The 20,296-nt window shown below is 44.6% G+C and overlaps 1 protein-coding gene across 5 annotated transcripts in view; it reads right to left on the bottom strand.

The window, feature by feature from the left end:
- Positions 1–1,312: 1,312 nt before the first annotated feature.
- The window catches only part of dnm1a (dynamin 1a), a 55,030-nt gene continuing 36,046 nt past the window's right edge, over positions 1,313–20,296 (bottom strand). For 2 of the 5 annotated variants that reach the window (XM_037117926.1, XM_037117929.1), the window contains 8 exons: positions 8,369–8,478; positions 7,774–7,885; positions 7,433–7,447; positions 6,905–7,075; positions 6,568–6,809; positions 6,163–6,366; positions 5,229–5,265; positions 1,313–3,717 (listed from right to left, as the gene is read on the bottom strand). In XM_037117926.1, the coding sequence (XP_036973821.1) occupies positions 5,244–5,265; positions 6,163–6,366; positions 6,568–6,809; positions 6,905–7,075; positions 7,433–7,447; positions 7,774–7,885; positions 8,369–8,478 (876 nt within the window). In that variant the 3' untranslated portion in view covers positions 1,313–3,717; positions 5,229–5,243. The remainder of the gene's footprint in view (positions 3,718–5,228; positions 5,266–6,162; positions 6,367–6,567; positions 6,810–6,904; positions 7,076–7,432; positions 7,448–7,773; positions 7,886–8,368; positions 8,479–20,296) is intronic. The other 3 variants (XM_037117925.1, XM_037117928.1, XM_037117927.1) reach the window with 2 other exon arrangements.

Genomic DNA, 20,296 nt, shown 5'->3' with positions numbered 1-20,296 from the left:
GAAGAGCTGCTCTGCCATGTTTACTGGCAGTGTGGACTGTGTGTATGTCTGTTAGATCAGAGTCGGGGCATCGGCGGGAACTGACTGGCTGTGATTTAATACAAAGATTGACTTAAAAAAAAAGAGAAAATATTCTATTTATTTGGAATAAGTTAGTGTCTCAACTAATCAGTTTTAGTGTAAAATAGAGGTGAGTGTTGGATCGAAATGAAGGATCATTCAGAGAACTGATTTGTTTGAGGGCTGCTTCTGACAGAAGCTTACTGATTTTTTTTTTGTTTGTTTGTTTTTCCTTGAGTAATATTTTCTCCCCTTTTCCTGAATAAAACTGATTGAGCAACTTGAATGCATGTGACCTGATTTATCTGAAGTGGCTTAATGGAGTTCAGTTCATTATTATTTAAACCTGTGCTTTTTTTCTACTGAGACAAGTCAAACCTCTTTCATGATAAAGGCCTGTTCCTTTTCCCATTCATAATTAAATACCAAATGCACAGTGATCAGCTCACATTTTGGCTGTATTATTCTTAAAGCCTGTTGTATATTCACATTTTTCTGGTGAGTTGTTTAGATAAGGATTTCAAACCCCTTTTTTCTGCTGGAAAAATTGCCACATTTTTTTTTAGCTTTTGACACTTTTTGAATACTTTACTTTAGAAATTTGAAATGAGTTTGTTCTTAAATTGGGCAAGAATTTCATTCTCTCTTGCCTGAACCATTCCTTTTTAGTAAGATTTAAACTGTCAGTCCACCACTTTTGCCTTGATGGAATTATCTTCACAGTTGTGAACTGGTATGGAATATTGTGCAGACGTCCATGGTTCCCAGAGGATATTCCTCAGTATTAATCCACCTTTGATTTTAGTAAAAAGTCTCAAAAACCTTTGGATGGTCTGCCATGATGTGATGATGAACTATCAAAACTTTGGTAAAGGTGCAATATGTAATATCTAAAATGGAACCAAAATCATCAACACAGTGGGAAGACATCAGTTTGATGTTCTGTCATTAACATCTCTTTATTATGGTGGACAAATCTACTAAAGTGAGCATGCAAACTGACTTGTCCTGTGAAGTCCTGTCTCGTAATACCACTTTGTACCACAAGAGGTGACAGTCTGATGGTAAAGCTCTAAAGTAGGCGAGTACGCTACTTTCACTGGCTCGCTTACCTTATTTCAGTCTAATAAATAATGAAAAAACACCAAAACCCTGTCTACGTCAAGAAAGGAAATTCCTCTTTTCACCTGTTTTGCTTTGTGTTAATTACCAATGTTCACCACCAACGAAGAGACAAGAGAGGGAGACAGAGTTCAGTACACTGAGGTTTTTATTGTGTTGACAAAGCACGGCAGTCCTGCAGGTTAAAGTCATCGCTCCTCCCCACAGCAGCTTGAACAAGCTTGCGGGACCCGGTTTCTGCAGGACTTTCACACATTCACACCGTCTCTCCCTGCGCCTCTACACACAGAGAGAGACAAGAAAAACAAAACAAAACAAAAAAAAGAAAAAGCCCTCCGCTACAAGCTTAAGTATCAAACAACCTGCCAGAGTCCAGAGACATTACTGCATTACACATTTTTTATGTTTTTTTTTTGTTTTGTTTTTTTAATATTTCCTTATACACGTACTCATTTACTCATAATAATAATTTAAATATTCAGAAATGTCATACATTGCGGACTAAAATCTCTAGACGGTGGAAGTACGAGTCCCATAAGATGCACCACACATATACATAAGAACACAATAAGATATGTCCATTATAAACTATTTACTGTTAAATAATAGAGTAGAATATGCTCTGTTGTGTTTGCATGGAGCACGCAGATGCACGAGGGGTCACTGAAGTGTTTCGAATGGGTCTTAAATGACATCAATCGAGGTACAGAGGTGGGAGTTTTATCTTTTTGTTTTGCGGTGGTGGTGGTGGGGGGGGGCGTCCAAATACGACACGGTCACACTGACAGCAGGTTGAGCGATGTGAGGGCGGAACAGGAGGAGCGTTTGATAGTTTTATGCATAGACTGTGGCTGTTTTCATGCACTCACTCACCCCCGTGACCACTGAGAGAGGAAAGAAAAAGAAAAAAAGAAAAAGAGGGAAAAACAGACAGTGAATGAATGGCAGATCTCACACCTGGATACAAGTTTTAAGCATAACATGACCAAGAAACACTCCAAATATTTAAAAGCCTTTCCCATCAGGGACCTCATTCCCTCTGAATAAAAAAAAAAAAAAAATAGGGACGTATAAGGAGATATGTAACAGTCACAGGGTGCCACCCGGGCCCTTAGATTCTCTTCCTCTCAATCAAAAATGTGTGATGAAGCCATCTGCAGGAGGACTTTCTATATATTGCACTTTCTATTTAGGTCCCGCCTCTAAGATAACGCAGTAACAGTGTTTTTTCTTTGTGAAGAGGAGAGGAGAAAAGAGGGAGAGGAGAAAAGAGGGAGAGGAGCCATGGGAGGCGCCTCTTTAAGCCAAAAAAAAAGATCTGCGAACCATTTTCTTGGTCTCGTATGTTTTGTGGGAAGTGGCTGCGACACTGTAGTGAGATCACAGTCGAGTGAGCTATGTGGCTGTCCACTCAGTTACACGAGAAAGTTATATCACAGGTGACAGTGAGGCCTTCTGGAGTCTACAACAGGAATATGTGAAGTCCAGAAGGTCCCTAAAATGATCGCTCCTCCAGTCCTAGTGCAAGAGGAGAAAGAGGAGGAGGAGGAGGAGGAGGAGGGAAAGAAAGGATGAGGAGCAGCAGCCCCCCCCTCCTCTCTCCTGTGAGCTGAGCGAGTGATGGATGTTGCAGTCTGTTTCATAGTTGACGGAAAACAAGGGTGAGTTTTAGAAGAGAGGAGGCAAAAGGGGAGGACGCGAGGGGGTTTCCTCTAAGTGTCCTCTAAGGGCGGCGAAGGGCCCCTGTTCGGCCGTGAAAAAAAAAAAAGGTTATAAAAAGAAGAGAAAGTGGAAGATGAAAAGAGAAACCATAGAGATGCGGAGACCCCGGGAAAATACCTGACAGATAAAGCACCTCGTAGCCTGAAATGCTGTGAGGAAAATTGGCATTTAAAAAAAATAATTAAAAAAAAAAAAGTGGTGAATAAGAAAAGCAAAAGAAATCAGTGATATCAAGATAAAACAGGGAAAAAATAAAATAAGTCAGTCCACAGCCAGAATACCCATTAATTAGAAAGGCTGGAGTATAAAGTCATACTCAGGCAAAGTGTCATGCTAAGTGTTGCAAATGTCTCCCACCAAATATTCTGCACCGTGTGTATATACCTATATGTTTGTACTGATGGAAGCCGGTGTGCATGCACATGTGCACTCACACAAGGGTTGCTTCCCATATTTCTCTACGTAGTGTATTTGAATTCTGAGGGTGCAGCATGTTTCGTAACATCACTCATGCAGGTGTGTGTTTCAAGTATTCTGCATCTCAGTGTGCAGCAGAGGGGTTGTTGTGAAGGGAGGAAGGGAGAGGGAGAGAGGGGGAGAAAGAGAGGCATGGCTTGTCGAGACGGAGCGGGAGAAGGAGGCCGGCTCGGGTCGGGTGTGGCAGAGAAAAAAAAAAAAAAGACAGGAAGGTGGCGCTGTTGTCCACGGCCGCTCATCCAGAGGAGGGGGACCGACCAGGCGGGCAGGCGGAGGAAGGGAAGGAGGGAGGAGTTCGGAGAGGTCTAGTGGGTTGGAGAAGGCGGGGGTCTCCGGCTGCCGTGGATACAAACACACAGGAAGAGATACAGAGAAGACAGGACGGGATCAGGTCAGATCAGTGGTTTCACAGGTGTCTGCGGCTCATTGAAAGCTCAAGATTAGCGATTATACTTACTGTACATAGTGTTATATCAGTCCCCCCCCCCCCCCCCAATGTGTACATACATGCATACACACAGTACCCTTCACATGGAAACACAGACAACCACCTATATCGTGAAGTAACACATGGAAGGAAACCCGGAAACACACAAAAAAAAAAACATCACAAAGATATCAGGATACATGGCCATAATGCGTATGATGTATGTTTGCAGTCGGGGGCCAAATGCAGGCAGAATTATTCGTATTGTCTAAGTACAGCACAGAAGCATGCACTGACACAGTGTAATCAGTTTAAATATTCATATGGATCCTTTAAAGTCTGAAAACAGGCTGTTTAATCACAGGGAATAAATCTAAAGCTGTCTCCCCACTAGTCTGCAACACAAGATACATGGCAATTTTTATCACAAGTAATCAAGGAAAGAAAAAAATTCTGAATTTCAAGATTGTCATATTTGAGAAAGACATAACTACAAGTGTAGTGTCGGGTAATCCTTGACAATATAACCATAATTGAATTGATTTTTATTCCCCAAAATTGAATCTGGGTTGATTTTAGCATCTTTAGTAATCCAATTACGGAATCCTGATTGCATGTAATTTGTTACTACCTGACCCTGGCCACTGCTGTGTAAATAAAAAGTAAGTAAGCGTATTTGCCGACATGTACGTACTGTTCCTTTAAAAAAAAATAATAAAATAAATAAATAAATATGTTTCTCCTTTTGGGTTTGTTGTTTGTAAAAATGGACCTACTCGTGACCCCCTTTTACAGGTTGCACATGTCTACTCACAGACATGGCGCCCGCAAAGTGATGTTCCCCTTTTAGATTGTTATCTTTTAGTTGTTTTCTAGAAGCCTAATGAAGGTGAAACTGATCTGACATTTTACAGACAAAAAGGTTTGCTTGAGAATCAGCTGTGGTGCTGGCTGCCGAAGTCTGTAGCAAACAGTGACCATTATTCTGGAGGACAACATCCGACACTTGGGGATGGGTGGGATGTCATGGCCTACGTCCATCACACACACAACACCGACACAAAAACAACAATAACCTTCAGGTTTTTGGACATTTGAGTTGACTCCTCCTGTCTAACCCCATTGCTCCTGAGAAAATGTCCCCCCTTCACCAGACACGCTGACACATTCTTATATATCCCCACCAATAAATGAAAAGGAATTTGCATCAACTCCAAAAAGGCTCAAACACCGACGCAAACACGCACGCGCCACCTGAAATGGGCGTGTGTTTGCCCATGCAGCGCTCTGAGAAGAGAAAAATAAAAAAGTGAGAATAAAGAAGATGGCATGCAGCGAAAGGATGCCCTCTGAGAGGAGGAGAAAGAAGGAAAGTGAGGATGAGGATGAGGATGATGATGGCGGACAGTACCCAACGTACCGGAGACGTTAGTCCTCATTGGTCAGTGATAGTGATTCTGTAGAGGGAACAACAGTCATGTGTGGGACAGAGGTGTGGTGAGAGGAAGAGGGATGAAGAGGAGGAAGAGAGAGAAGAAAAAGGGGCGCAAACAGTTACAGTGTCAGGAAATGACCAAGGTCACATGTGCTCAGCTCTCACTTTAGGACGGACCCGAATAAAAGATGGCAGAGAGTTCACTACTGGGGATTTTGATTGAGGGTTTTATTTTCTGATTTCGAGGCTGCAAAATTTGCCAGTGAGAGCTTTGCTCAGCAACGTTAGTGTCTCCTTCGGTTAAAAGAGGCAAGCCGCTACTCCGACACACGAAGCGGTCCGGGATTTAAAAAAAAAAAAAAAACGTCAGCTAGCTCACAAACACAAGGCAAGCACAAGGCAATTTTTACAGGTGCAAAGGCACATAACAGTTAATGGAAAACAGAAAAGTCCCTCTCTAACGCTCATTACGGTCCCTGACTCTCTTAGGACCATACGTAAGGGGGCGTAAGCAATGAACATGAGTGGAGTGTTATAGCTATCACTGGTGATGTTCGACAGCGTGCTGAGAGTTTGAGATGGTGGCAGCGAGGTAGAAAACAAATGTGCGTGAGAGGAAGAAGTCAAACGTTTACCCACACCAAGAGAAAACGAGGGGCACGGTCCACTGATCGAGCGTTATATCACGGTCTATCCATCTATTCGGGGATCTATTCCTCTATCCATCTATCGTCTATCACAACCGGGTGTCTTTCACTGTCATTTACCTCCTGCTTCCCCTCATCCAGGTGTCTTCACATCCCCCTTAGTAACAGAGAGTATCCACACTTCAGGTTGGCTAGCTTGTCATGGCGTCATAAGCTGTGGTTTGGATGTAAAAGGGCGGGTCGTCTTGAATACCCCTGACGTGTTCACTCACCTGGGCACGCTTGGGGGTGCGCGGTTAGGCCGGGAGGGCACGGTGGGCGGCGGCCCGCTGTAAGGGTCCGGGGAAGCGCCCGGGCGAGACGGAACAGGGGGCCCCCCGGCGGGAGGAGGCCCGGGTGGAGGCCCACGAGAGCCTGGGCGGGCAGGGGGTCCTGGTGGAGCCCTGCGGTTCGGGGTTGGACTGGTGGCTGGAGACCTGGAGGAGGAAGGAGGAAAACATTGAAATCCGGCACCTAAAGGGTCATTCCAGTAATTTACCAGGAACTATGTGTGAAAGAGGCTTAAATATATTATAACAAATTTGATGTACACAGAGTGAGGCATGTGACAGAAGTAAAAAAAAAATTGTCTTAAATGATTCAAACAAGCTTTCTGTTTCCAGCAACCGATGACCTACCTTCCTCCGGAGCCGCCCCGCTGCACCTGCAGCCAGGAGTCGTCCACAGGAGGTGGCATGGCGGTGGTCACAGTGGATGTGCTGATGTCACCAATGATGCTGAGGGCCTCCCGCAGGGCGTGGTACATCCGCAGCATCTCGTCGCGGTGCGTGGCCTGCTCCTGAGACTCCTCCATCAGCGAGTTCTGGTCACCACACGAGTACAGCTGGGCCAGCAGCTCTGCGTTGATGAACTCCTTAGTCTGGAAGAAATAAGACAGACGTTTTGTGATGAAACGTTTCCGGATTGTCTTTTTAGGAGATTTATGTTTGGAAAAATGCAGGATGGAAATCTGACGTTGTTAATCATGAGGTGCATGATGGTCTTGGGCATCAAGTCGCGGACGGTCTTGTTGACGATGGCCATGTAGGAGTCGACCAGGTTACGAATGGTCTCCACCTGCCGCTCCAGCTGAGGATCCATGCTGTGCATGAGGTTGTCAGAGCCATTCTCTTCACTGCCCTCGCTCTGTGGAGGTGAAAGAGGAAGTGGGGGGACAGAGGACATGGAGTGTAACTTCAGTTTACAAAAGAATACAAGGGACGTAGACGCAATAAGAGGGATAAAAGCCTGGGAGTCACACAGCACGAGTTTCAATACAAGTATTTCTTTTGTAGTAGTACTACTGGTTACATGGGTTAAAAAAAAACACCAATTACATATTAAGAAATATCAAATAGAAGTTCTCCTGCTAACTCTGAAGAGATATAGGATTGTAAACACAAACGATGTCAAATAAAGTCTCCCAAAATAATTGTTTTAGGGTGAAACGTTGAATAAAAGACACAAAAATGATGCAAATGAAGGGCGCGGACAAAGACATACCTTTCCTTCCTTGTCCTGTGAAGTCAAAGAGCGATGACGAACACGGACGGTGAAAGAGGACAGAGACAGCGTCACACCAGAGACTTGACAACATTAAAATAGACTCCAGAGTAACATCATGCAAGCAAACATACCAATACGCACATCTACTTTTCTGCAGGTTAATCATGTGTTACTCATAATCATGTGGACACTTTCATATCCAATCGTTAACCAAAATTGAAATATAACTCACCGTACACATTGCAGGACATTCTCTACATTTTCCTGCCCGTATCTTTTATGCGCATGCATAAAAAAAAAAAAACAAACTAAAAAAAAAACTTTCAAAAAGGTCGTACCGTGACGCGCTCAGGATAAACTCCGGCCCTGAGGAAGGATGCCTTCCAGGCATCGATATCCTCCTGACTCTCACAGGCCAGCTCCAGCTGACGGTAGTCCTTGTACACGTTCCTGTGATCAGAACAATGCTAGGTGATGATCTCAGTCTTTTCATAAATTATCATTTTACATCCGAAATGTGTCCTCTGAGCAGCTGTATCAGGTGGAGAGTAACTAGGTACATTTTAATTTGATTCAAATTTTAAGCTTTAAGACACTTGAGATCTCTTGAATTCAAATCATGAAATGTGGGTTCTACAGAGCTAATTCTGATACTCTGAAAGTATCTTTTCACTTGACTTTATAATTCAAGTTCTTATGTACAGTTTCAGTTTTTACATGACATCTTCACTTGCGATTTAAAATGAACAATCATCCATATTTTGCTTATGGTTTCTGAGGTTTAATATCAACTTGGCAGGAAAAAATGCAACCGTGACACAGTGATCAGTTATGTGTATCAGCTGTGTGTCTCCACTGTGTATTGATATGTGTGTGTGTGTGTGTGTGTGTGTGTGTGTGTGTGTGTGTGTGTGTGTGTGTGTGTAACAACACCTCTGTTCGGTGTTGAAGAGGGCAAAGATGTGCTTGCTGGACATGAAGCCCTTCTCCACGTCGCGCAGCTTCAGGTTGTCCACCTGCAGCATGTACTTCTTCTCCTTCTCCTGCAGGGGGCGAAAGAGAAACACATGGATTATTGCACATGTCAGGAAGAGAGAAAGAGAGAGAGAGAGCGAGAGAGAGAGAGAGAGAGAGAGAGAGAGAGAGAGAAAAGCAGGGAGACTCCATGGGCGAGGAATTTAACTGGAGAGTAAAAATGGTCAAAGAGATTACAATTACTCGCGCTGACGCTGTCACTAAGACCAAAATTGAAGAAAAGTGGATGATCTACTTAATACGTACACTCAGTATACTGTGATTTGGGGATAATCAACCTGGGAATCAGCCATAGAGAAACAAGAACAGATTGGATTAAGAGAGCAGAAGAGAAATCAGATGAAAGCACTCGGGGGACATGAGGATTAAACCCCTCTCATTTGAAATTTAACAGCAGACGTAAAAAAAAAAAAAAAAAAAAAAAAGAAGGAAAGGAAAGGAAAGGAAAGAGAGACGAATGGGAAAGTCGTACAGTCCCCTCGTCTGTGGTTTTGATTACAGTTGTGCAGAGTGAAAAAAGGAGAGAGAGAAAAAAAGGCGAGCAACAAATGAGAAACACACACAGAGAGAGAGAGAGAGAGAGAGAGAGAGAGAGAGAGAGAGAGAGAGAGAGAAACCGCGTTTCCAGTGTAGAAAAATCTCTTGTACTTGTAAATCTGCACACAACATATGACATCCAGACATCCAACTATTTATGAATCAGGGAACCTCAAAGTTCATCAGCTCGGTCTGACACATGCCAGCACACTCCCTCTCTCTCTCTCCCTCTCTCTCTTTCTCTCTCTGCCTTATCTTAGTCAGAGTCACTCACTCACTCACACACACACACACACACACACACACACACACACACACACTCACATGTTGTGGTTAAAAACCTCTCAAAGTCTATTGTTAAAAACGTTTGCGTGCGTGCGTGTGTGAATGTTTTACTATCGACAGTAAAATTAGCGTTTGAAAAAAAAGAGGAGCCAAATTTAGCACAGGGTGAGTGAGTTTCTATAAACATACACTAAACATATACACACACACACACGCATATCCAGGAACACACACACAGACTGCTTTGGTTGCAAACAGCACCTTTGAGCGTAGTCTCTAACTAACCTTAAAACCATCTGGATAGCTAACCACGGCCCTGCCCTGCCCAAACCCAGTGTGTGTGTGTGTGTGTGTGTGTGTGTGTCTGTGTGTGTGTGTGTGTGCGCGCGCGCACGCGTGCGGGGCGCACACGTGTGTGTGTGTGTGAAAGAGAGAGAGAGTGAGACGGGGGGTTGTGTGTGAGACCAAACTCCTTCATCAAAGGATTTATGACCTGTGCAGCCAAATGGTCATATCCCCTAAATGCATGTAAAAACTCTCTCTCTCTCTCTCACACACACACACACACACACACACACACACACATACATTTGGCAGCAGCAGTACATCCAGGTGCTGTACAAGAAAAAGAAAAAAAAAAAACACCAAACAAGCCATCGCCCCAGACTGCTTGCTGGATGCTGACATCATCATTTATGGTGGCAGCGAGGGCGAAGAGGTCCCCGTCCTTCGTCTCTAGTTTGTTCTGTTTCTTCTCCATCTTTGCTCTCGCTCTCGCTCTCTCTCTGTCTCTCCAGGTCTTTTTTCTTTTTACTCTTTCCCCTTGTTCCCTCGTCTCTGGCTTCCCCCTCTCCCTGGGAGTGAGCAACCTTGGACTGATTCATACATTTTCCTCTCCTCTGGCCAGTAAATCCAGTCAGGAGAGTTGGAACGGGGGAAGGAGGAAGGGACGAGGGGGGGAGAGTACAGAGTAAACTGAACTGAAGCAGGGACGTAGAGGGCAAAGTAGCGTGATGATAATGATATTGAGGCCAAAAAGACCCACTATCTGTAGGTTGTGACCGAGAAGGAAGCGTGTGAGAGTAGAAACATGATGGCTGAAGCACCTACAAACAAACAAGAAATGAGAAAAGAGACACAGGAACACAACACAACCACTTCTGGAGGGGTTTCCTCCTTCAATCAGCCCAACTTGTATGTGCGTTTTTGTGTGTGTGTGTGTGTGTGTGTAGTTGTGTATGTCAAGGGGGGTTGAGTGCTTTCCCATATGCTCCCATAAAAGCCAGCCAGCAATAACAGACAAACGTACAGATTTCAGATGTTAAGTGCAAACACACACACACACACAGAAAAAACAGGAGAGAAAACAATGTCAGGCACACACGGACACACAGACGCACACATGACATGCATTTATGAGACACACGTGTGTGAAGAACGTGGACACACTTTGTTTGACCTTGATTTTTTTTTTTTTACATTTACAAATCTCTGGGAATCAGCTTCCCAGAGACAGAGGGACGCAGGCACGGAGCGAGGTACGGCTGCGTGATGGCAAAACCACTGCCGAGCTGTCAGGAGACTTCCCTCGTGTTTGCATGAATCACCATGGAAAGTGTAAAACAAAGTTTTGCGCGTACACGGACACGAGGAGGAGCGCGGGCTCTCGCGGGCGCGGGACAAGATTTCGACAACATGTCGGAAGAAATAAAAAAATAAATAAATTGCGGAAGACACCACCAGCGATCCTCCCGCTGGAATCCTACCTGACTGCGGCGTTTCCATTGCTTTGTGGTATTTTGATTTCAACTAACACTCCTCTGTGCGCACGAGTACGCAGCATATGACCATTCATTTAAACCAGCGACCGTGTAAGCGCCACACTGGCGCACGTGTCGACTTGCTGCTGGAGACGAGAGTGAAAAAACACAGTTGGTCCTGGAGTATACTGCAAAAAAAAAAAATGAGTATTGAAACCATTTATTTACAAATATTCAACACTATTTCAGTTTCCAGCATATTAGGCAAACCTAACAATAGAGAGCTGAAGTTACGCCCCTTCCCGTTGACCCCGTGGGACCCCGTGTCGGGAAAAACTTTGTGTGTTAGTGAGTGGATACTCTTTCCAAGCCAATAAAGTCGCAGTTTGTCATAAAACCAGTAAAATATGCAGTTTTGTCAGAAGATGATAAAATAAATCTGGTCGCACTGGCAGCTGCAGTTATGTGAAAGGAGAGTTTGTGGGTTCTGCGAGCAGCTAATACACAGGAGCAGCTCCGCAGTGTTTCAGTTACGGGTTTTGGTGAGCGTTCAACAAGACGACATCACTAACCATAACCCAACTGCTGGCTGTGTAGTCTTTATAATTACGCATTTTCACAGTCTTGTGTTTCGTTAGTTTTCTGACAAAACTGTGGCAGAGCCGTCAGCTTGTCTCACACAGTCGCGGCTGAAAACTTGACGAGGTGCTTTTCTCTTTCCTTTGTCCAAAATGACAGCCGCTTTGACAGCTTGACAGGTTGCGACCGACTCAACCAGCTGACTTTTGCTATTGCGTTACATGCGTTATGCTCTAAAAGCTGCCACCAGTGACTTGACGGGCTGAGTCACAGGCAACGATATCACCGGGCCCGAGTTCAGCTGAGACGGATCAGTTCGCCCCACTGCAGCTTCACCCTGCAATGTCCACCTCGTCACGAATCTCCGGTCAGAACTGGGGCTGAATACAGTCCTGCAATGAATCTCACCATCAGTATTTTGTTTATATATATGTTGGGTTTTTTAGGGGGGAAGTGATTCAGAGGGGTGTTGATATAACTTGTACCAACTGTTACGTCAGTATAATAAGAAAACAATTCAAGGTGAGATTTATCGCACGACTAATACGCTCATACGTACGTCAGAGCGGCTCTGCTTGTGTCACGTCGCCATGAGTTGAACACGCAAGGAAACACAAAGTGGCTAAAGATGCCCCGGGTGTGGCCGCCACTGAGGTTACAGCGCGCCAACCGCCGGCCGAGCTCACTTATTACGAGGCGCTGTGTCAGCCAGGTGCCTCAAACGTGAACGCATTCGCAGAAAAAAAAACAAAAAACGGAGCTCAGTATATTCACGCTCAATCAGGAAAATTCAAAGATCTCGCAGGAAACGGTTCACCAACATGACTTTTTTACCAAAGAAATAGTCCCAAGTTGACGGGGAGCTCTGCGGGGTTCTACACAATCTTTCCAGTTTGCCTACCAACCGGAGTTCGCTGAGAAAACATGCCTTTCGTAATTTGAGCGATCCGACCCTTTAACTCAGCACGCTAGGCTTTGAGACCATTTAAAAAGTTCAAACCCACCCCAAGCTCGTGAAACAGAATCAAACAAATTACTTTTATTCACACCTGAACCACATGTGATGTGTCCCTTTTTTTCTTTTTTTTTTCTTTCTTTTAAATCACACAAAACGCGTCGGCACCAGGCAGTGCACTTGGTATTTAACCTGTGGTGTTTGGAGCGGTGTGCGCGCAAAGTACTTTCCATGGTTTTGTTTTGCTTGTGAGTAATAGCAGGCTCATTATGAGGAGCCAAAGGAAGTTCACTCCCGCATTCATAAAGGCACTTCACCACTCTGCACGCCGTCCAAGAAACGTCTCGCAGACTCGAACGCCGTTTGCAAAATGGGGATGAAATATGGCCTCTCTCTCTCTCACACACACACACACACATGCTGGAGTATGTATACACACCGAAAACACACACACACACACACACGTGGGGGACCTTACACAAACTGTCTCCAATTAACACTTTGAAACAAATCTGAGTAGTTTGGTGGGCAAAACCGAGAAGATAGTTGTTTACGGCGTCCACGTTGTTTTAAGAGGCTGCATGTCTTAGTGTGTGTGTGTGTGTGTGTGTGTGTGTGTGTGTGTGTGCGTGGTGTGTATGTTGATGGGAGTCTTGATAGAAAAGTCCTGGTGACTTGGGCCATGCATCAAAGGGCTGCGGAGAAGCCGCACGGCATCTGGGAGCAATAACGCTGCTTCTAACCCTTCATTACCACAAAGACTGGGCCCTGGGTGGCAGCCAACGGCAATTTTCACAACCCTCCTCCTCACCTCCCTCCGTTTTTCTTTCCCTCCATTCTTCTACTATTCCCCCTATTGAGTTCTGTCCTTAAAGAAAGGGAAAAAAAATTTCAACACAGAGAGCATTTCTGTGAGTCGAACATTAAAAAAAAAAAAAAAAAAAAAGGATGGGACTCAGGGACTGAAAGCTCGTTGACCCTCGTCGGCGCCCAATTAGAAGAGCTTGGTCCAGTTAATTAATTCATAAAGAGCTTTCAGCAAATTTGGCCCGTACCGAAAATGGCTCATTAAGAAATATTCCAAACGCAAACGAGACAGATAATGCTGATTCAAACAGAAATCCAGCTAACGCAAGCAAAAAAAAAAAAAAAAGGGAAAAAAAGCGAGTGCTTGTTCTGTGAGTAATACGCCTCTGAGAAACGGCATCTGAGGAAACTTAACTCGACTTAATGCTGTTTGGACTTTATTTAAAGTAAGGCCACATGTTGCCAGCATTTTAAATCAGGAACAGCAAACTATTTAGCCGAGGGAGTTACGATTGGGAACGGCTAGATTGGAGCTATTCTAGGCGAATGTGTAAAAACACACAGCTGTTGATGACTCATCGCGCTGCATGGTTGTGCAATAATGCTCGTAACAAATCGCCTCGGGCGGCCCGCCAGCGTCCGAGCTTTCTAATACTTCATATATCATGGGAAGTGCTACTTGATAGCAGCGCCGACACAAAGAGTTTTCCGGCCTGTCTAATCTGAAATGTCCAGTTTCACAGGGATGGAGACATAAATTCTCACATTTTCCGTCGACGAAACCGCTTGGAATTTAAACGTGTGACATGTTTTGTTTGGCTCTTCGTCGCTTCATCTGTCTCTGCTGATTCCGAGAGAGTGGCGGCCTCCGCGCTTCGCTCAGCTCTTCCTGTGGGAAACGAGCGCAAAACACAAATAAGCGTCTTCACCGAGGGGAGGAAACATGACAATGACACATTCAGTCAGCGGGAGGGTCGGCGATACCTTCCTGTTTAGCAGCTAATTGCCGAGCAGTTAATGACCTGCCCGGCGTTTACCTCCGCAGAGGGTCAGCGTAACAACCTAGAGGCTACCAAGCGGGACATGTGATCAATCACCGGTGACCACCAAAGAGTGGGAGAAGGAGGGTGGGGGGGCGCCGCAGCCCGCTAACCACATAAACACGTGAAAATCCCCACACGTCTGGCGACTGCTGTCTCGCAGAGGGCAAACTGTGGAGAACCTGCGTGTTTAGTGTCTCTCAGTAAAATACAATCACAGCTACGTGGTGGCTGCTGGAGCAAGCAGGGAACATATTGTGACACTGCTGACCTATTTTTGTTATAGTTCACTTATTATTGTTCTTGTTGGGGGTTTTTTTTGTTTGTTTTTTCCCAGTTCTCTGTTGCAGTACGAGCAGATATCTCACTTCACTGTTGGGAAGAGGGACAGAAATTTCTCAAGAGCAATTCCTAAAGGGGATACCAGAGGCGCAGATAAGAGTAAATGCCGATTACTAGGCGCTATTAAACTACATTGTATAACCAAAGTAAGTTCAGGGTGGTACCAGCGTGTTAAAAAAGGCAGCTGCTGATTACAGATGTTTCGGGCACGTTGGCGCACGAGCTTCAGCTGTGAGGTAATGGGCAGAAAAGATTGCAGTCATGAATGTGTTAATGTGTTTTTGTTCTCCTACGGTAGAAATAAATCAAAATGTCAGACGCATCACTCAGCACTCGTCAGCAGGATAGACTTTCAGCTGACTTCGGACTGACATTACCACAAAGCATGTCGTGTCGCTCACATGTTTACTGACCGACTTTCATGTCAGGAGGTGCAGGGGGACGGTGAATATTTCACCCTGAACACGGCGTTTCAACATTTGTAGAGGTGACACCACCGAGTGTGTTTTTTTTCTGGCGAGCCCGGGACCTTTTCTAGCCGTGGAGTTCTTCACGAGACCTCGGGACATCTACAGCGGCGTTTGTGGCGACCAAAACAAAGAGCTATTTTGAGCCAAAATGCTATGTTTTCCTAACCCAAACCGAGTGGTTTTTGGTGCTTAAACATAACCCTTTGGCACAAGAGAAAAATAGCATCTTTTGTTTGAAGTTAGAACTTTTTTGCAAAGTAGGTACTTAGTATGGTCAGCCAGCACCGCCAACACACTCCCAGAGACTGCTGAGACTGCTGGCACCAAGTTGATGGGGGGAATCGATCTTTAATTCATCAATAAATTATTCAATTAAAATGATGTTTTCAGTGATATGGGTTGTGGAGGGGGACAAATCTCAAATCTCTATCTAATAGATAGATGACAGTAAGTAAATATGCGTTTCATTCATCTTCTTCACCTGTGTAATATTTAATTGTGAGGTTTTTTTTTACTAATACAGTATTCGTGTGTGTGCATGTGAAATCCGTGTCATGACAAATGGTGCCTGTAAATAGTCTCTTTGTTTTAACATGTCAAACAAATATTATGAGATGTAATGGCGGGTGCGAAAAAAAAGAAAAAAGGCATTGATAAACTGACACGTTCACATCTGAGAAGCACATGTGAGTTAAAATGTTCACATATGCAAACAAACATGGCGTCACACACATGGGGGGGGGGGGTGTTCACGTGCAGCTCTGTTTGGGATGGTAAATATAGAGTGTGTGTGTGTGGTTTTACTGTAACAGAATCAAAATCGGGGAAACGAGGGAGGAAGTGACCATAATCCCAATTAACTGACACATCGCAGTCATTTCATCATCGGAGCTGCGTGATCCAGGCACAGTAATATCTAAATGAACTGCGAGAGCAGTTTTTATAGGTAAACCGACTGCCAGGATATAAAATTTGCACTTCTAAATCAAACTTGTTCCTCATTCTACAAAGAGGGAGTGTTTTTTTATGACAGGGTTGTGCCAATTGTGGGCCGTCCAAATGGGTGGAGAGCTTTTTTTTCCTTTTTTTTTTTCTTTTTTACTTTACACATTTACAGTAAATCTAGTCTTGTAAAACTTGATATACATGAACATGAAAATCTCTCACTTATGTCAAGGTTAAAAGCCTCAGTTGTATCTCACTCGGGAACGTCATGGAGAGGCGGTCGTTAAAACAAAATATAAATATAGAACGAATAATATCAAGTATAGCTGTAAATATATTTGTATAATATATGAATCATGGGAATATGTTCTTTAAAAGCTATAAATCAGCCACAGAAATATTAAAGTCTGTGTCATGTGTTATTAAACACATGCAGTCGTTTTTAAATGTCTGTCAATCCTGCAAAAGGAGGCAGCGAGCCTGCAGAGTCTCACATGCACATGACAAAATTACACACACACACACACACACACACACACACACACACACAGAGGCGGAGTGTGTATACAACACGCCAAAAGACATTAAGTGCACACCGGCGTGGTTTCTTTGTGTCCGTCCCGTATCTGTAGGCTTTGTTTCTCTAATGACTTTTGTATTGACATTACGTATTCTACGTGTACGAGGGGGAACAATCAGAGGAATTCACAGAAAGACAAACATACATTACTCGTTTATCTCATCAGTCAGGCGGGATAAACTTTGAATTATCCACAAAACCAAACTGTGTACCTCCCCGGCTCCCCCCCGACATGCTGCGGTCGTCGCGAGTCTCCTGTTTCTCTTTTACAGCCTTGAAAACCCTCCTCTAATGTTTTTCTTTTACAGCGAGACACGGCGATCTGTCCGTTACTGTTTTTTTTTTTTTTTGTACCACTGTTGCCATTTTTTCCCATGATTTCGCCCATTAAATCTTTCACTTACATCCTTTCTTTTTGCTCACTTTCATTAACTTGGGTGGTTGGAATACACTCAGCTATCAATTTTTAACTTTGTTTCCTGCCTTTCTGTTGGATCTGTCTCTTTAGTCTCTGAGCCTGATGTTCTTTGCATTTAACAGGCTGCAAAGACAGAGAAGCCAACTGGACCATAGCTGCTTGTCTTTACCAGTGTCTTATCATGAGTGTGTGTGTGTGTGTGTGTGTGTGTGTGTTAACAGGCGACTCTGCATAAATCTGAACCACTCAAACGTGGGAAAACAAAGCGAGCTTTATTTGAGTTCTTCCATTTCATCCAAACTTAATACTTACATGCCACTAGATTTTCCAGGGAATTGTCGTACTGCTTATTCCACGTCATGTTTGTTGATTTGTTGATTGGTTGGTTTGTCAGTAGAACTACACAAAAGCTACTGAGAGGATTTTCACGAAATTTGGATGGGGGATGGGTCTTTTGGTGCGGATCCAGATAAAAAGACAAAATCAGGTGTATTTAGGAAGCTGGGAAGTTGACATGGATCCAAATAAAAAATCCAGATCTGGTCTGACTTGATATAGTATTAGGCTTTATTGAATTACAGGGGCCTGCGGGGCCTTAGTGGAGGTGTGTGCTCTACGGAGTAGGTTTAAAGCTGTAGTTACCAGTAAGGAGTGAAAGGCTGTGTCCACTTGGTGTGTGTCACAATTTTAAATGCTTTGGATTTAATTAGCAGGTCTCTAAACTTCAGGATGGTTTCATTTAAAACAACTATTTATTTTGATGGCACACTGTCTTGTAATCGGGTGATTGGTGTCTCTCTGCCTCAGCCACTCCGCCCCCCCCTCCTTTCACTTGTTTCTGCACTATGCAGTTTGTAGTTAGCACCCACATCACACCTGACAAGTTGTTACAGAGTGGGGATTTTGTAATCACGACGGTGGAATTGCACTCGGAAACCGTGAACAAAATGCCAGTTTCTACATAATGCTGCTTTAAAAGAGCTAAAAGTGGCCAGCACTGCACAAAAAGCAGCAATTTGATGATGATTATTTTCAATCAATCAGGAACCCAAAGTGACGTCTTTGAATCGCTTCTTCTGACGTTGATGTCATTAATGACAAAATCAGGAAACGCTAACCTCTAAGACGCTGGAACAGGCAAATGTTTGACATTTTTGGCAGCTCACTTTCTTACAACCAACTAATCAATTACTCCACCAATCTTTGCAAAAAGTTAAAAATAAATTAAAGCCTCCAGATTTACCTTTTTTTTTCTATTTAAAAAAAAAAAAGGAAAAATAATGTTACAAGGGAGACAGGACATAAAGTGAAGCCACAGTGCGGTCGCCATTCACGCGATCCAACGAGCACAACAGCAATTTAACATGCTATCTCTGGTTTTGAAAAGCGATCAGCGAGCTTTCAGCGTGACTCAGCTGACTGATGACACCCGCATGAAATACTGGGGATCACATTCTGGGGCCGCCGTTATGGGTTTGGCTGGCTCGTTGCACACACGCTCTCGAATAAATTCTCCGGCGCGGCGTTCACACGCTTTGCAATCGCCGCTCGAAAGATACAATTACGCCCCGCGTAAAGTGACGGAGCCGCTCGCTTCGCGCGCAGTCGGAAGCTTGAGGTTTCGCATGACAATATTAACGATCGGGACGGAGTCACACTGAATCCTAGATTTTTACTGAGTCTGTGTGTGTGTGTGTGTGTGTGAGTGCATACTTTCTCAATATTTCTGGCTTTACTGACTGAGAGTTCGCAAAGGAAGCCGCCTGCCTGGTCATCCAAACAGTGGAAACAATGTTGGTGCGACCGCAGCGCTCCCCCCACCCACCCATTAAAATTCACTCCTTCTAATCCCTACACCCGAAACTTAACTGCAACGAGTGACGAGGACCGACTCCCACCGCTCTCTCTTCTCCGGCTTGTCCCTCAGCTACGTTCTTTTTTTTTTTTTTTTTTTGGTCATTCACGTCGAAGCTCGCGGGGGGAATCGTTTGCGCCCTCCTTTTTTCGCCCCCACGTCTTCAACTTTTTCCTCCATCTTTTTCCTCTCTCACTTTCCCTCCATCCCTCCCAGTAACTGCTGACTCGTCTCTCCCGGGATCGCGCCTGCTTTGATTCGGAGCTCAGGTCGGAGCTCAGAAACCGTAGCTAAAACAAACACACGGCCTCGGCCACCTCTGCACACACATACACACACACACACACACACACACACACACACACATATACATACACCTGGAAACACTAGCATTGATTACTCCTGTCTGCCAGAGGTTAGACACCTAAATGTGTCCGTGTGTGTGTGTGTGTGAGTGTGTGAAACGAAGAAGGTGAAAGAGGCAAACTTTGGCTACTCATGTCTCAACTGTGAGTCACACACTTTTCCTTTTCGTACACACACACACACACACACAACCTCTTTCGCTCTGGTTCTGATTTACCAGTAGTATGTCACCCTTCACCAGCACCCCCCCCCTGTGTGTGTGTGTGTGTGTGTTGGGAAGGCTGCAGAGCTGCATAAAGGGCTCTTTATTCGAGTCGGACAGGGAGAGGAAATCAGCTTTAGAAGTAAAAACAGAGGGAGCAAGAAGGAGATGGAGACCACAGGGCTGCACATCTGGAGTTATTACAAGGCTTCCTCCCGCTTGCCAAGAAAACGCCGACATTCCTGCCCCTCGCTACAAAGACCACGGAGCCTCTACTCTCCTCCAGCCCCACTCCTACACACATCCATCACTCAAAAACCACATTTTACGCTCGCATGTACCATAAGCGGGGATGTGCACATGCACTGGATGGAGCAGACGTTCCCTCCCCTCTGCAGCCAGCACTTCAGTCCCATTCCAAACTTTACAACGCGCACGCCAAGTGAATGTGTCTCACTTCCTGTTCACCTTTGACCTTCCACTTTCTCCAAGAAAGACAGAGAAGGAAAAAAAAAAAGAAAGAAGAAAAACGAGAGAGCAGGAGGAGGAGGAGGAGGAGGAGGAGGGGAGGGGGAGCCAGACGGAGGGTGGAGGGAGAGAGGAAGAAGAGAGGAGAGGAAAAATGGGGGGCCGGCGAGCTCCTCCTCCTTCTCTCTCCATATCTCCTCTCTCTCCTTCCCTTTTT

The sequence above is a fragment of the Acanthopagrus latus genome, chromosome 12, assembly GCF_904848185.1.
Source record: "Acanthopagrus latus isolate v.2019 chromosome 12, fAcaLat1.1, whole genome shotgun sequence".
In the NCBI taxonomy this organism is placed as follows: domain Eukaryota; kingdom Metazoa; phylum Chordata; class Actinopteri; order Spariformes; family Sparidae; genus Acanthopagrus; species Acanthopagrus latus.
This window is presented reverse-complemented; position numbering and strand designations above follow the sequence as displayed.